General features: G+C 45.0%; 1 protein-coding gene across 1 annotated transcript in view; it reads right to left on the bottom strand.

The window, feature by feature from the left end:
* Positions 1-17,298, bottom strand: part of MYO3A (myosin IIIA) — a 187,334-nt gene that overhangs the window by 73,409 nt on the left and 96,627 nt on the right. Inside the window, exons 14-16 of the mRNA XM_049777537.1 lie at positions 14,710-14,808; positions 14,512-14,626; positions 1,758-1,884 (exon numbers count right to left, since the gene is read on the bottom strand). Coding sequence (XP_049633494.1) covers positions 1,758-1,884; positions 14,512-14,626; positions 14,710-14,808 — 341 coding nt within the window. The remainder of the gene's footprint in view (positions 1-1,757; positions 1,885-14,511; positions 14,627-14,709; positions 14,809-17,298) is intronic.

Genomic DNA, 17,298 nt, shown 5'->3' with positions numbered 1-17,298 from the left:
ATATTTGAGTGTCTGTCACATGTAAAAACACTCTACTTATACTGCTAAGTATAATACATTGTGAATCAAAGTTCTATTCTTCTTGGTCTATCCAGAATCAATAAATATGAATACAATCAAGAAATTTAAGACAGGGGCCAAAGTGGTGGCATGTGCCTTGCACATGCTAGTCTAGCAAGGACATTGGTTCAATCCCCTGGCATCTCATATGGTTCCCCAAGCCAGGAGCCATTTCTGAGGGCTTGGAAATGGAAGAAAAATGAAAGGGTGGAGAGAGAACAGGAAAAAAGAAAAGAGGAAAAGAAAAAGGGTAGGGGAAGAGTAGAAGAGGAATAGGGTCTTGAGTGAAGTCACTGAAAGAAATGTTAAGTGATTTCAAATATAATGTGAAAGAGCCTAGAAACATCTAAACACTGATGTGGAATGGACAACAGGGAGATCACTTAATTTCAGTTGAAAGGGGACACTGTCCTGGAATGAGAATAGCAATGATGAAATCAAGACAAGTTGTATATGAGAGATATTTGTGAGATGAAATGGACAAAACTCAAAAAAAGCTCAAAAAATACACCCATGAAAGCATTTGGAAGCACAGTCTTAGCTCTATTTCTGTAGAGTAAAAGGTACTTAACCATCAACACCATTTTTTTTGTGTGGTTTTTGGGTCACACCCGGTAGTGCTCAGGGGTTATTTCTGGCTCCAGGCTCAGAAACCGCTCCTGGCAGGTACAGGGGACCATATGGGACGCCAGGATTCGAACCAATGACCTCCTGCATGAAAGGCAAACGCCTTACCTCCATGCTATCTCTCCGGCCCCTCAACACCATTTTTTTTAACTTGACTATAAAAGTATACTATATTTATAAAGTGATCTCTATCAAAATTCATTTTGTAATTATCTTATAACTCTTCTAATTATGACAAGATTTGTACCTTATCATTTCAACCTATGTGCCAATTACTATATACCAACCTCTAAGACACTTGTTTTGCTGTATTGACAACCTAGTTTCAGATACATAATAGATGAAGATAATGAGGATTAGGGGTAAACCAGAAGCAGGTGGGCATCTGATTTTTTGAAATTACCCAAAAATATTTGATTCTGTTCCTTGTTAAGTATAAATAAGAATTTATATAAGTGAATTTATATCATGATCTCCTAGATTATGAATGAAATCTATTATGATATTAGAATTAGAGGGGCATATACTAATAGTCTTTTTTAAAATGTATATTCTAAAACAAATTTAAAGATTGTAATAATTTATTAAATCCTTAAGATCAAATTTGATTTGGAATAAAAATGTAATTTTATGTTCGAAAAATAACTATAAAATGAATCAACCCAAAATGAATGTATATAAAAATTCATCCAGTATGAAAATGATTACTGGATATATTTAGCTCTCTATTGCTTATAAAGTGATATAATACTAAATTACAAGATAATTTTAACTACATATCAAGTCAATTTATTACATTTTAATCAAATTTTCTGTTTTTACATAGAACAGTAAAGAATTCCTAAAATAGTTATATAAGTTTAGTCTTCCTATTTTTTCATTAGTTTATTTTTGGGCATATATAAAGGTGTTAATTTTTTCATTTCATGGAACTGAATCTAAATATTCTTCTTAAGGATTCCCTAGATATACAGTTGCTTGTAATTATCGTTAGTGTGAGATATAAAGATGCCCTTGGGGTATTTTTTTAAAATAGAGTTCAGTTTTAAGTGGAAGAAAAGAAAACTCACAGTTTTCTAGAGCTGAGTGATTGGATATGTGGCTCTTGTCAGTCTGGTGTTCAGTTACCACAGAAGAAAACTCAATATTTCCAACATTCAAGATGGCAGCTAGGACACTGTATACACTTCCAAGTTGCTGAAACACATCATTGAAATGTTAGCATTACTTTTCTTGTGTAAGTAATAGTGGCAACTCTATCTGGGGATACACTGGGGAAGAATGTCTAGGCAAATGTTTAGGCAATATGAGAGCGATGTTAGAACATAAAGAAGTCACCTGAGAGACTATAATGACAAACCAACAGATGGAAAAGGCAAAGATTCAAGAAAGCTTGGCTGTTATAGTTATCTTAATCTTTGAGGTGAACATGTTGCCTATAATCTAGTGAATGCTTGAAGATCTTTACTGTTATGGTTGTTTTGGGGGAGGGCAGTGCACACCCATTCATTGGGGTTGACTCCTGGCTCAGTACTCAAGGATCATTCCTGGCAAGTCCAGGAGACCATATGGAGTGCTGATGATCAAACCTGGTTTCTATACTAGAAACATATCTTTGACTGTAATATCTATTCTATTTGAAAAACAGAGGCTCGGCTGGGACCAGAACACTCCACATGCCAGGATTTCGTGGGCTTTTGACTGGTATGATGGGGGCTCTGGGCAGGACAGCTAGCCATAGGACCCTGGGCTGACCACTTTGTCCAGGAGAGCATGATTCCCCCCACACCAGGCGGGTCTTCAGGGCCACGCCTGGTTAATCGGGCCTTGGGGGGAGGGGGTGAGAGATTCCTCCCTAGGCATCCAAAAACTGCAGGGGCTTGGCTGGGCCCAGAACACTCCGAATGCCAGGATTTCTTGGTGTGTTTGCCTGGTATGTTGGGGGCTCTGGGCAGGACAGCTGGCCATAGGACCCCTGGGCTGACCACTTAGTCCAGGGGAACAAGATTCCCCCACACCAGGCGGGTCTTCAGGGCCACGCCTGGTTAATCGGGCCCTGGGGGGAGGGGGTGAGAAATCCTTCCTAGGCATCCAAAAACCACAGAGGCTCGGCTGGGACCAGAACACTCCACATGCCAGGATTTCGTGGGCTTTTGACTGGTATGATGGGGGCTCTGGGCAGGACAGCTAGCCATAGGACCCTGGGCTGACCACTTTGTCCAGGAGAGCATGATTCCCCCCACACCAGGCGGGTCTTCAGGGCCACGCCTGGTTAATCGGGCCTTGGGGGGAGGGGGTGAGAGATTCCTCCCTAGGCATCCAAAAACTGCAGGGGCTTGGCTGGGCCCAGAACACTCCGAATGCCAGGATTTCTTGGTGTGTTTGCCTGGTATGTTGGGGGCTCTGGGCAGGACAGCTGGCCATAGGACCCCTGGGCTGACCACTTAGTCCAGGGGAACAAGATTCCCCCACACCAGGCGGGTCTTCAGGGCCACGCCTGGTTAATCGGGCCCTGGGGGGAGGGGGTGAGAAATCCTTCCTAGGCATCCAAAAACCACAGAGGCTCGGCTGGGACCAGAACACTCCACATGCCAGGATTTCGTGGGCTTTTGACTGGTATGATGGGGGCTCTGGGCAGGACAGCTAGCCATAGGACCCTGGGCTGACCACTTTGTCCAGGAGAGCATGATTCCCCCCACACCAGGCGGGTCTTCAGGGCCACGCCTGGTTAATCGGGCCTTGGGGGGAGGGGGTGAGAGATTCCTCCCTAGGCATCCAAAAACTGCAGGGGCTTGGCTGGGCCCAGAACACTCCGAATGCCAGGATTTCTTGGTGTGTTTGCCTGGTATGTTGGGGGCTCTGGGCAGGACAGCTGGCCATAGGACCCCTGGGCTGACCACTTAGTCCAGGGGAACAAGATTCCCCCACACCAGGCGGGTCTTCAGGGCCACGCCTGGTTAATCGGGCCCTGGGGGGAGGGGGTGAGAAATCCTTCCTAGGCATCCAAAAACCACAGAGGCTCGGCTGGGACCAGAACACTCCACATGCCAGGATTTCGTGGGCTTTTGACTGGTATGATGGGGGCTCTGGGCAGGACAGCTAGCCATAGGACCCTGGGCTGACCACTTTGTCCAGGAGAGCATGATTCCCCCCACACCAGGCGGGTCTTCAGGGCCACGCCTGGTTAATCGGGCCTTGGGGGGAGGGGGTGAGAGATTCCTCCCTAGGCATCCAAAAACTGCAGGGGCTTGGCTGGGCCCAGAACACTCCGAATGCCAGGATTTCTTGGTGTGTTTGCCTGGTATGTTGGGGGCTCTGGGCAGGACAGCTGGCCATAGGACCCCTGGGCTGACCACTTAGTCCAGGGGAACAAGATTCCCCCACACCAGGCGGGTCTTCAGGGCCACGCCTGGTTAATCGGGCCCTGGGGGGAGGGGGTGAGAAATCCTTCCTAGGCATCCAAAAACCACAGAGGCTCGGCTGGGACCAGAACACTCCACATGCCAGGATTTCGTGGGCTTTTGACTGGTATGATGGGGGCTCTGGGCAGGACAGCTAGCCATAGGACCCTGGGCTGACCACTTTGTCCAGGAGAGCATGATTCCCCCCACACCAGGCGGGTCTTCAGGGCCACGCCTGGTTAATCGGGCCTTGGGGGGAGGGGGTGAGAGATTCCTCCCTAGGCATCCAAAAACTGCAGGGGCTTGGCTGGGCCCAGAACACTCCGAATGCCAGGATTTCTTGGTGTGTTTGCCTGGTATGTTGGGGGCTCTGGGCAGGACAGCTGGCCATAGGACCCCTGGGCTGACCACTTAGTCCAGGGGAACAAGATTCCCCCACACCAGGCGGGTCTTCAGGGCCACGCCTGGTTAATCGGGCCCTGGGGGGAGGGGGTGAGAAATCCTTCCTAGGCATCCAAAAACCACAGAGGCTCGGCTGGGACCAGAACACTCCACATGCCAGGATTTCGTGGGCTTTTGACTGGTATGATGGGGGCTCTGGGCAGGACAGCTAGCCATAGGACCCTGGGCTGACCACTTTGTCCAGGAGAGCATGATTCCCCCCACACCAGGCGGGTCTTCAGGGCCACGCCTGGTTAATCGGGCCTTGGGGGGAGGGGGTGAGAGATTCCTCCCTAGGCATCCAAAAACTGCAGGGGCTTGGCTGGGCCCAGAACACTCCGAATGCCAGGATTTCTTGGTGTGTTTGCCGGGTATGTTGGGGGCTCTGGGCAGGACAGCTGGCCATAGGACCCCTGGGCTGACCACTTAGTCCAGGGGAACAAGATTCCCCCACACCAGGCGGGTCTTCAGGGCCACGCCTGGTTAATCGGGCCCTGGGGGGAGGGGGTGAGAAATCCTTCCTAGGCATCCAAAAACCACAGAGGCTCGGCTGGGACCAGAACACTCCACATGCCAGGATTTCGTGGGCTTTTGACTGGTATGATGGGGGCTCTGGGCAGGACAGCTAGCCATAGGACCCTGGGCTGACCACTTTGTCCAGGAGAGCATGATTCCCCCCACACCAGGCGGGTCTTCAGGGCCACGCCTGGTTAATCGGGCCTTGGGGGGAGGGGGTGAGAGATTCCTCCCTAGGCATCCAAAAACTGCAGGGGCTTGGCTGGGCCCAGAACACTCCGAATGCCAGGATTTCTTGGTGTGTTTGCCTGGTATGTTGGGGGCTCTGGGCAGGACAGCTGGCCATAGGACCCCTGGGCTGACCACTTAGTCCAGGGGAACAAGATTCCCCCACACCAGGCGGGTCTTCAGGGCCACGCCTGGTTAATCGGGCCCTGGGGGGAGGGGGTGAGAAATCCTTCCTAGGCATCCAAAAACCACAGAGGCTCGGCTGGGACCAGAACACTCCACATGCCAGGATTTCGTGGGCTTTTGACTGGTATGATGGGGGCTCTGGGCAGGACAGCTAGCCATAGGACCCTGGGCTGACCACTTTGTCCAGGAGAGCATGATTCCCCCCACACCAGGCGGGTCTTCAGGGCCACGCCTGGTTAATCGGGCCTTGGGGGGAGGGGGTGAGAGATTCCTCCCTAGGCATCCAAAAACTGCAGGGGCTTGGCTGGGCCCAGAACACTCCGAATGCCAGGATTTCTTGGTGTGTTTGCCTGGTATGTTGGGGGCTCTGGGCAGGACAGCTGGCCATAGGACCCCTGGGCTGACCACTTAGTCCAGGGGAACAAGATTCCCCCACACCAGGCGGGTCTTCAGGGCCACGCCTGGTTAATCGGGCCCTGGGGGGAGGGGGTGAGAAATCCTTCCTAGGCATCCAAAAACCACAGAGGCTCGGCTGGGACCAGAACACTCCACATGCCAGGATTTCGTGGGCTTTTGACTGGTATGATGGGGGCTCTGGGCAGGACAGCTAGCCATAGGACCCTGGGCTGACCACTTTGTCCAGGAGAGCATGATTCCCCCCACACCAGGCGGGTCTTCAGGGCCACGCCTGGTTAATCGGGCCTTGGGGGGAGGGGGTGAGAGATTCCTCCCTAGGCATCCAAAAACTGCAGGGGCTTGGCTGGGCCCAGAACACTCCGAATGCCAGGATTTCTTGGTGTGTTTGCCTGGTATGTTGGGGGCTCTGGGCAGGACAGCTGGCCATAGGACCCCTGGGCTGACCACTTTGTCCAGGGGAACAAGATTCCCCCACACCAGGCGGGTCTTCAGGGCCACGCCTGGTTAATCGGGCCCTGGGGGGAGGGGGTGAGAAATCCTTCCTAGGCATCCAAAAACCACAGAGGCTCGGCTGGGACCAGAACACTCCACATGCCAGGATTTCGTGGGCTTTTGACTGGTATGATGGGGGCTCTGGGCAGGACAGCTAGCCATAGGACCCTGGGCTGACCACTTTGTCCAGGAGAGCATGATTCCCCCCACACCAGGCGGGTCTTCAGGGCCACGCCTGGTTAATCGGGCCTTGGGGGGAGGGGGTGAGAGATTCCTCCCTAGGCATCCAAAAACTGCAGGGGCTTGGCTGGGCCCAGAACACTCCGAATGCCAGGATTTCTTGGTGTGTTTGCCTGGTATGTTGGGGGCTCTGGGCAGGACAGCTGGCCATAGGACCCCTGGGCTGACCACTTAGTCCAGGGGAACAAGATTCCCCCACACCAGGCGGGTCTTCAGGGCCACGCCTGGTTAATCGGGCCCTGGGGGGAGGGGGTGAGAAATCCTTCCTAGGCATCCAAAAACCACAGAGGCTCGGCTGGGACCAGAACACTCCACATGCCAGGATTTCGTGGGCTTTTGACTGGTATGATGGGGGCTCTGGGCAGGACAGCTAGCCATAGGACCCTGGGCTGACCACTTTGTCCAGGAGAGCATGATTCCCCCCACACCAGGCGGGTCTTCAGGGCCACGCCTGGTTAATCGGGCCTTGGGGGGAGGGGGTGAGAGATTCCTCCCTAGGCATCCAAAAACTGCAGGGGCTTGGCTGGGCCCAGAACACTCCGAATGCCAGGATTTCTTGGTGTGTTTGCCTGGTATGTTGGGGGCTCTGGGCAGGACAGCTGGCCATAGGACCCCTGGGCTGACCACTTAGTCCAGGGGAACAAGATTCCCCCACACCAGGCGGGTCTTCAGGGCCACGCCTGGTTAATCGGGCCCTGGGGGGAGGGGGTGAGAAATCCTTCCTAGGCATCCAAAAACCACAGAGGCTCGGCTGGGACCAGAACACTCCACATGCCAGGATTTCGTGGGCTTTTGACTGGTATGATGGGGGCTCTGGGCAGGACAGCTAGCCATAGGACCCTGGGCTGACCACTTTGTCCAGGAGAGCATGATTCCCCCCACACCAGGCGGGTCTTCAGGGCCACGCCTGGTTAATCGGGCCTTGGGGGGAGGGGGTGAGAGATTCCTCCCTAGGCATCCAAAAACTGCAGGGGCTTGGCTGGGCCCAGAACACTCCGAATGCCAGGATTTCTTGGTGTGTTTGCCTGGTATGTTGGGGGCTCTGGGCAGGACAGCTGGCCATAGGACCCCTGGGCTGACCACTTAGTCCAGGGGAACAAGATTCCCCCACACCAGGCGGGTCTTCAGGGCCACGCCTGGTTAATCGGGCCCTGGGGGGAGGGGGTGAGAAATCCTTCCTAGGCATCCAAAAACCACAGAGGCTCGGCTGGGACCAGAACACTCCACATGCCAGGATTTCGTGGGCTTTTGACTGGTATGATGGGGGCTCTGGGCAGGACAGCTAGCCATAGGACCCTGGGCTGACCACTTTGTCCAGGAGAGCATGATTCCCCCCACACCAGGCGGGTCTTCAGGGCCACGCCTGGTTAATCGGGCCTTGGGGGGAGGGGGTGAGAGATTCCTCCCTAGGCATCCAAAAACTGCAGGGGCTTGGCTGGGCCCAGAACACTCCGAATGCCAGGATTTCTTGGTGTGTTTGCCTGGTATGTTGGGGGCTCTGGGCAGGACAGCTGGCCATAGGACCCCTGGGCTGACCACTTAGTCCAGGGGAACAAGATTCCCCCACACCAGGCGGGTCTTCAGGGCCACGCCTGGTTAATCGGGCCCTGGGGGGAGGGGGTGAGAAATCCTTCCTAGGCATCCAAAAACCACAGAGGCTCGGCTGGGACCAGAACACTCCACATGCCAGGATTTCGTGGGCTTTTGACTGGTATGATGGGGGCTCTGGGCAGGACAGCTAGCCATAGGACCCTGGGCTGACCACTTTGTCCAGGAGAGCATGATTCCCCCCACACCAGGCGGGTCTTCAGGGCCACGCCTGGTTAATCGGGCCTTGGGGGGAGGGGGTGAGAGATTCCTCCCTAGGCATCCAAAAACTACAGAACCGCGCGGGGGCTTACGCCCCCGCGCGTACTTCATGTATTTCATGTATTCAGAATATCCCTTATTCTTATGTTATGTTTTCCGTATACAGAATGTTTATTTTGTATTCTCCCCTTTCCCACACCCCTACAAAGCTCTTTTTCACTCCTTAACTCTCTAACCCCTTCTCAAACATCACTAATCTAGTTTTCTCTTTTTAACTTCAGTAGTGTAGAATCGTAATCACAGTCCAAAGCTGTGCATTGTGTATGACAACCCCAAACTGTTTCAAGATACATAAAATGGACACGTATTTCTTTAGAATATTTTGTGTTTCTTCTCTGACAGCTATAATTCTTACTAAATGTTGTCTTATACAGTGATGATTCTAACCACTTTTTATCTTCTCTTTTTAAGCTGTTTAACAAGTAATTTTGGTGGAAGAGTCCCCCAGTTTAATGCTTATGATTGAGTCATGTCAATGGAATCATTGTAATTGTTCTTATGGCTCCCATATGCGCCAATAACACCATGTGGCATTGCTTCTTATTTGCATAGGCACATTAAAATGGGAAAATAGTATAAATACAAATAAGATCCTATCTAATAGAGATTAGAACACACAAACCTTGTAGTGCAGAGGGACCTTACACCCTGAACATTGACATAACGACCTGGCACAGACCTCAGAAGAAAGGGCATATTCCATTCTCCCCTGAACCAGGAAAGCCATCCACGAAACATCCAGGCTGGTCTATAACATCACCTGGAAGCAATCCTCTAACATGGAAGACCTACACTGCTCAGACTTCGACCTGCTCAAAAGAGACTTCCCTTAACACTGAGAAGACTTAACAACAACAACGACCGGCTTACAGGACAGGGCTCCCTGCATTGCCCTTTGATTGTGAGGTGAAAGGAGAGGATGCTCCACGTCCTGACTTCAATGTAAGATATGCAGATTCCAGGATCTTTAATACAGAAACATGATACCAACAACAGAGACTGTGTGAAAAATAAAAGTGTGTTGGCACTACAGACAATGTATTGGATTGGACGATCTAGCTTGCTTGGAGCCTAGACTTGGTCTTGTGCCAGGAAACTTCAGGGGTCTGGTCTCTTTGTACTTAGGCCAAGGTTATTTCTTTCCATGTTCCTCATATTTTGATGGGCCTATGCAAACAACAATTGCCACTCTAACACCATTCTTACTGTGCTCCTTTGACTCTAATCCTTAAAAAGAACTCACTTAAAATTTGAGGTTAACTTAAGCTAATATGCATGTATATGGAAATGTAAGAAAATACTATGCCTGTAATGTTTAAGGAGTTACGTAAGTTTTATGGCTTTAGATTGCCTTGTGTACTGTTAAGAAATATTATAATGTGTTACAATCTGGGGACTTGAGGGACAAAGTAATTGTACATGGATTCTGTCTTATTTATCTTAATGTTCTTTGGCTGAAATTTCAAAGTTAATATATCAGCAAGGGGACTTCTGAGAATTATGTTATGGGTGATTGTCCTTCCACTGTAACTTTACCTTGTCCTCTTACTTTGCACCCTTGTTCTCATAATTAAAAATAAAAATTTAAAAAAAAAAAAAAAAAAAAAAAAGAAAAACAGATTAGAAAATTCAAACATTTAAGTTCCAAAGTCATATTTCTAACAGTATTTGGAGAGTCATATACTGAGTCAATGGACATGTAATGCCTATTCAACTTTTGGAGAATGATTTTATTACCCCATTAAGCCCTGGGGATTTTCATGACATACTAAATTTTCAACCTTTATTTGAATTGAATCTGGGAATAAATCAGGGCCTAAACTTAGTCTGGCATGACAGCTAGATTCCCTGACTTCTAAAGAGCCTGGCTTCAGGCATGAGTACGGTATTGACTGAGCATGAGAGTTATTTGTGGCACAAAGATTAACCAATTTTGCTGCCAGTCATCTCCAAGGATTAGAACCCAATTTTTCACGGTTAAGTATCATAAGCAAAATTTAAAAATTCCGTTTTATATGGAAAGCTATCAAGGCAGAAAGCAATTTAACAGTTTTCCATGGTCTTGAATAAGATGAGATGTGAATACCAGTTCTCTGTTCATAAAACGTGTTGTACCTTTCTGCTGACAAGTAACAGTGAATTGTAGGAAGATAATGGTTGCCAAGTGCTCTCCAGAATCAGCAAAGTACCTGGAATGCCTTTTACTTACTCCATCTCCTGCTATGGTTTTGTCTGCACTTGGGCCTCTGCTCTTCTCACAAGTCTTCAAGGAGAAAAAGTTCTGGTTTGATGAAGGGTCATACTTCCACTGTTCTGATGCACCATCTACTACTCGGCGGCTAGACATTTACTACTTTAGACATTTCTACTCTACTTTGGATCTTGCACATTAGCCTCACATTTACTCAGAGACCAACCCCACATTCTGGAGCATCTCCTTTTCTCAATGCCAAAAGTTTGTTTGAGAAGTACTGGGAGTATTTCTGGTGGTCCCCAAATAAGCATTACACAGTGAACCTGGGCCCTAGACCATCTGTGAAGGCTTCTGTTAAAATAAACTACTTCACAGAAACTCAACAATTGGTGTGCTATTTTTACTATATTAAAGTTTTTTCTTTCACAAGTATCACTTGATCATAACTGATCAAAGCAAATGCATTAGAGCGTGATTTTAGAACATCACAAGAACTATAAAGCAACCTTAAAGCAGAATATAAAGGCATTCATATCTGAGACATAGACATATGACTGTAAAAAAAGAAACAAAAATGCCTACCACAAAGTGGTAAAGATTGTCTCTCCATAAGTTGACTCATAAAAACTATTAACTACTTTAAAATGATGGCAGGAAATGGCTGAGGAAATAATATGTTGTTAAAAGCCTTAGAGGTTTCCAGTTGCTGTTTTATTCTTCTAAAACCTATCAGATTTTGAATTTCCTGTCATTTCTTTGGATTGTGCAGAATCACAATGTGCAAATGAAGGGCAAAACTCAGCAGTATTAAAGGGACATATCAACTGAGAGTATTGTCAGTACCAAACAGAGATATAAGGGACAAGGCAGAGAGGGGCAGGCAAAGTCTCACTGGCCAGTCCCCAGAACTGCTGCAGTCGCCTGTGGAGACAGCCTGCGTTGAGCATTGTGATGCTGATTAACTCAATCTTCCAAGTTGCCTCTTTCCTGAACATAATCAAAGCAGCTCCTCACAGAGGACACAACCACAAAGGTCAATGAAATAACATCAAATAAATAAGAACTGGCTGCAAGGAAAGTTAAGACCTAAATATGTAAATCCTATGCATTCCAAATGGTTTGAATGTTGTTAGTCACTGCTGTTAGATGGAAGATCCCCATATCTGGTGAGAGGCACAGTAAACCCACAGAAGGCCTTTATGAATGATGTAGTCAGCAACAGTTGTGCTTCCAGAAACAAATGTGCATGGATTCCTTTATGCTGAGCTATTTATTATCCTAAGTTATTTTTAAGGAAAGTATATCAAAAAGAAAACCATGTCAATATATAGTTAGTTTAAGGTTAAAATACAGTTTTAAATATGTGAATTGTTTGTCAGTAGAGAGATATTAACTTGGCAAGTTTGATTTCTTTTCTTTCTTTTTTTTTTTTTTTTTTTTTTTGGTTTTTGACCCACACTCAGTGATGCTCAGGGGTTACTCCAGGCTATGTGCCCAGAAATTGCCCCTAGCTTGGGGGATCATCTGAAACGCCAGGAATTGAACCCAGGTCCATCCTGGGTCAGCTGCATGCAAGGCAAACACCCTACAACTGTGCTATTGCTCTGGCCCTGAGATTTATTTCATTTTGGTGACATTAAACACCAAGCAAGAGAAGTAGTGAAGCCAAATCTATGCAAAAGGTTGCCTTGAATGAGTGGGACCAAAAGTAAACAACCAATTAAAAATGATTTCCTATTTCTAAGATAGCTATCTCTGGGAAAAGACTTGGTTAGATAATCTCCTTTCATAATAATAGTTACAAAAAATACCTCTCCCCTGAAGAAAAACAAGTACTCACAAGGGAATGACCTTATTTCTCCAAAATATGCTGATCATGCTAGAAGCAGTTTTCTGGCTTCATATGTTTACCTCCCACATCCAAAAGCACACAGGGCAGACACCATATCTCCTTGACTTGAGCCCTTTTTTCTGTCCTGTATATTAACCAGTCTCCTTCCTAAACTTTGCTACTTCTATTCCTCCTTTTCCTTTTTTGTTTTATCTTAGAACAAACATGGAGACTGAGATTTACTTCACAAGTACTCTGAAAACCATGTAATTGTCTAGTCAGAAAGCTTTCCACAAATCCTTCAGAAGTATTATCCAGCAATAAAAGTGATTTCCAACATTCACAGAGAGAAGGAATTCTAACTAAAACCACAGCATCATGGATTTCCATTTCTGAGTCGCAGTTTAGTAGTTTATGGAGTCAAGGGTCTGAATTCTAAGTCTAATATTCCAGGAGGGTTCATAAATCAGTGATAGACTCCTTTACTCATAAATAAAGAGGAACATTAATTCTAAATAAAAAGGCACTCAAAGACTTCCTGTGAAAAAAGCATCTGTCATTGGTGCAGTCAATAGATGCAGTCAATTCTGGTTTGCTTTGTAACCTAAAAGTACCGTTTTCCTGTTATCTATATAATTCATGATATTCTGGGAAAAAATAATTCTTGAGAATTGTTCATCAAAATAATTCCTCTCTGATCTCAAGAACTATTTTTTCTCCTCTGTCCTAAAAACAGTCTCTCAGTTTTCCTATTGCTTCTCAATTCTTTTCCCTCTCCCCAATCCAATTAATTTTCTAGAAACACACTAGAGTTTATTCAAAATTTAGGAAAGAACCCTAAAGAACCCTAAATAGGGTTGTCAGAGCAACCAGAAAGGGAGTATTCACATCAAAGAAGTATTCCTCTTAACTACAAAGAATGGCCACATGAGAAAGTTTACTCTAGAGGTTTGTCTTACAATAACCATTTGCTTGGCTCTGAGTACTCTCAAATTCATTGTTAGATGTCTTGTCTAGTCTGTAAGTCAGTCTAATTAAAGTTAACTTAATAGTAAATTTAACTTTATTTCTTTATTTAGGGTAGTGAACTAGTCATATCACTATTCTAATGTTTGTATAAAAAAGATCCTTTCCCCAAAAGTATTGACAGTCCTAGCTAGTAGTAGAAAAGATAAATTTTATTAGCCCAAAGAGTAGTGAGTTTTGTTAGAGAAATAACTACACTGACAACTATCATGACAATGATAGCGAGTGAAGAGGAACAGAATGCCTGTCAGAAATACAAGGAGGGAGTGGGAGAGGTGGAAAACGGGGGCATTGGAGGTGGTACACTGATGAAGGGGGATGTTCTTTTTTTTAATAACTAAAACCCAACTATAAACATGTTTGTAATCATGGTGATTAAATAAAGATATAAAAAAGATAAAATTTATAAAAATATAAGTGTTACACTATATCTCACAAATCCTATAGTATTATAAACTGAGAAAAATCATTTTTAAAAAGAGGGTTGCTGAAAAGTCCTTGTAAATATAATTAAAGATAAAAAGAGAATAAGAAAGACCTCCCAAAATTGGATAAGAAAAAAGTAAGCAACAATACAGTGAAAATTAGAAGTTTTATAAGTCGATTTAGAGACCTTTATAAGATATCATAGTTGATGATGATATCTTCTAAACCAAATATAGATAACTCAAAAAGTAAAGAAACCATCGTCCAGATAACTATCACTGTAGAATACAAAAGACACTCAAGGTCAATTAGAAAGATACTCTGGCTTTTTCCACTCAGCAGAAACTTGCGTTTTTCTTTAGAATGCAAATCTCTCTCTTTCCTCACAGTTCTTGGAAAAAAACATATTTGGATAAAACTATTGACTTCAATAGAAAAAAAAGGTAACCTATGTATAACTCTTAGATCAATATATTAATCTCTCAATAAATTCTAACTCTAACCGTTAATGATAGGATAATATTTTCTCTAGGGGCCCAAATGTTTTTCAGACTTACCTCCATTGTAAAACCTATGACTTTGAAACACTGCTCAACTAAATCATACTGGGATTTATAATAACTATTATTTATCATGTCCTGTATTGTTCTGAGGTAGCCAGTTTGTAGATACCTGAAAAATGTATGAAAGGTTAGATCAGAATTTAAAGTCAAGTGAATAGTGAATACAATATTTGCAAAAGGACAACGAGTTACCTGGGAGGCTTATTTTCAGGTAATTTATAATGAGCTAGTTTCTTCTTCTCAGCTAATCCAGCATAGATGTAGTAAAATATATGGAAATTTTTTTCTCCACTGAAAAAAATAAGACATTTACAGCAAGGCTGTTAACAAGAATACCTATTCATTGTTAAAGTTACTTGGAAATTAATTCTTAGAAATGTGGTGGCTGCCAATATGGATTTCTTAGGATTTTGACTTACTATGATATACTTTGGTTGTATCATTATTTTTCACAACTACTATTAAGTTTTGTAAACTGCTGAGAACTTTACATAATCATCAAACATGTATTTGTGAATCACTAGGCACTGGGGATACAAGAGAAAGAAAACAGTGAAAAACTCCTAACTTCTTGGGGCCTGAGTGGTGGCGCAGAGCTGTAAGATGTCTGCCTTGCTGGCGCTAGCCTAGGACCGACCGCGGTTCAATCCCCTAGTGTCCCATATGGTCCCCCATGCCAGGAGCGATTTCTGAGCACATAGCCAGGAGTAACCCTTGAGTGGCATTGGGTGTGGCCCCAACACCCCCCCCCAAAAAAAACCCAAAAACCAAAAACCAAACTTCTCAATGGGAGCAGAAAGGAAAAAAAATTCACACATGCATGCATACACACCCAGTTCTGGCACTGCAAGCCCTGAGCAACATTGCATCCTTGGGATCTGGCACTGAACTGCTGACTGAGTTGGCCAACAATTGCTGGGAGATTCCTGGGCTTCCATAGTACCACTTGGTACTATGTATGTACCACTATGGTACTCCCCACAAAATGAAAGAAGAGAGTTGACTTCTGCACAAAAGAGATGACTGGAAATTTAGGACAACTAGAGACTTAGGAGAATATGTATTTGGTGGATTTTGAGATGAGAGCAGGATATTCAGAAAGTTGTCAGCGATGATAAAAAAAAATATCAACTTAGGAGAGAGTCAAATGTACGTCTTTGAGACCCAAGCCCATAGATGGCCAAGAACTATCTGTTGAACACTTCATATCAAGTACAGAGAGAAAAGAAAAATGTCATGTTCCATAAACAAGTCTTTGGTAAATGCACATTGAAGGAATGATAGATGAATCTCCTCTTAAGAAAATTCTGGAGAGCCAGAAAAGCAATCAAGAGAATTCAGTGATGGAAGCAATAAAAGGGCATTTCAAGAAAAGGGCATTTCAGGCTGGGATGTTGAAGGGAGGGTTGTTGGCACCTTTTAGAACTGTCATATTTGTACTTTCCAAATCCCCAGCTATTACTTGTTGTAGTCACACTTCAAAGCACACTGACATTGAACATGAACAAGGTTAGAACAATCAAAGTTTGGTGGAATTCTTGTCCTTGCTCACTACAGAAGAATACGACTGCTCTAAGACTGGCACACCATATAATTTGGTCGGCTTTGTTCTAATGAAATCACATTGACTGCTCCATGTGTCACACCTTAAACACTTACATGACACAGTGTACAATTAGAGCAGTGACTCATAAATGTAGACAAACAGAACTGGTGGTTTTCTCTTTAATTATCATGTTATCTTTATTGAGATTTGTAATTTGACAAGACCTGGAGGTACTACTGGAAATCTACTGACCTTTAGTGAATAAACAATCAGGGAATTAAAGAAACAGAAAAAGAAAAACATTTCTAGAGATTGCCTATCTCACCCCTACATCAAAACTATGCCTAAGAAGACACAACACACATGCTAATGGGGCTAATTATTTTCAGTTTAGGGAATTGTCTGAGGACAGACAAAGGGTCTCGGCAAGTCACGATAGAGCAATTTCACCGACTCTGACCACATCTTTAATTGTGCCTCATCTACTACTTCTCCAAAGTTCTACTCAGTGCTATGAATGAGTATCCTCAGTGCTTCTCAGGCATGTTCATATGAGCTGGACCCAGGGATCACCTAAGTAGCTAAATAGCCAGGGCCTCTAACACCTTTAAAAAGCTGGCAAAGTCCTCACAAGGGTAGAGCATATTCTACCTATAAAATTTTTGATCTTCTATAAAGTAGCCAGTGATAATGGTGGGAAAGCTAAGCAGGGCAGGTTTGCATTCAGAAGGCCCGACAAGATATTATGAAACATGTTTTTGTTTTCATTGTTATTGTTATTAATCTTTAGTTATAGATTCCTCTCCTAAGACTGCCTCCTTCAAGTTATACAGATGTCTCCAGTCCCCTTCTCTGCTACCACTGCACACTCACATGAACTCACATGCTTTCCTGAGGATTAGAAACCAATAAGTGATGAGCCAACTTTAAATCAAAATGTGCATGGCTTCAGCATGCTAAGTTGCTTCACTGCAGAAATCCTGTTTTATTTTTTGACTTTATATCTCCTGTGATTATTACATAGTAGGCACTTAAAACATTTTAGCTGTCTAGCTGGAGGATGGATGAATGGGTGGATGGATGGAAGAATGGACGGATGGATGGATAGATAAATGAATGAATGAATGGCAAGCTCTTAAGTCAAAGTCAAAGAATCATATAGTTCAACATCCAACTAATTCATTTACTTTTTGACATCAGAAACTCAATGAGATTTCCTCAGATTTATCCTTTAT

This window comes from Suncus etruscus, chromosome 7 (genome assembly GCF_024139225.1).
Source record: "Suncus etruscus isolate mSunEtr1 chromosome 7, mSunEtr1.pri.cur, whole genome shotgun sequence".
Taxonomy (NCBI): domain Eukaryota; kingdom Metazoa; phylum Chordata; class Mammalia; order Eulipotyphla; family Soricidae; genus Suncus; species Suncus etruscus.
The sequence above is the reverse complement of the archived record's forward strand: the minus strand, read 5'-3'. Positions and strand labels throughout refer to the sequence as shown.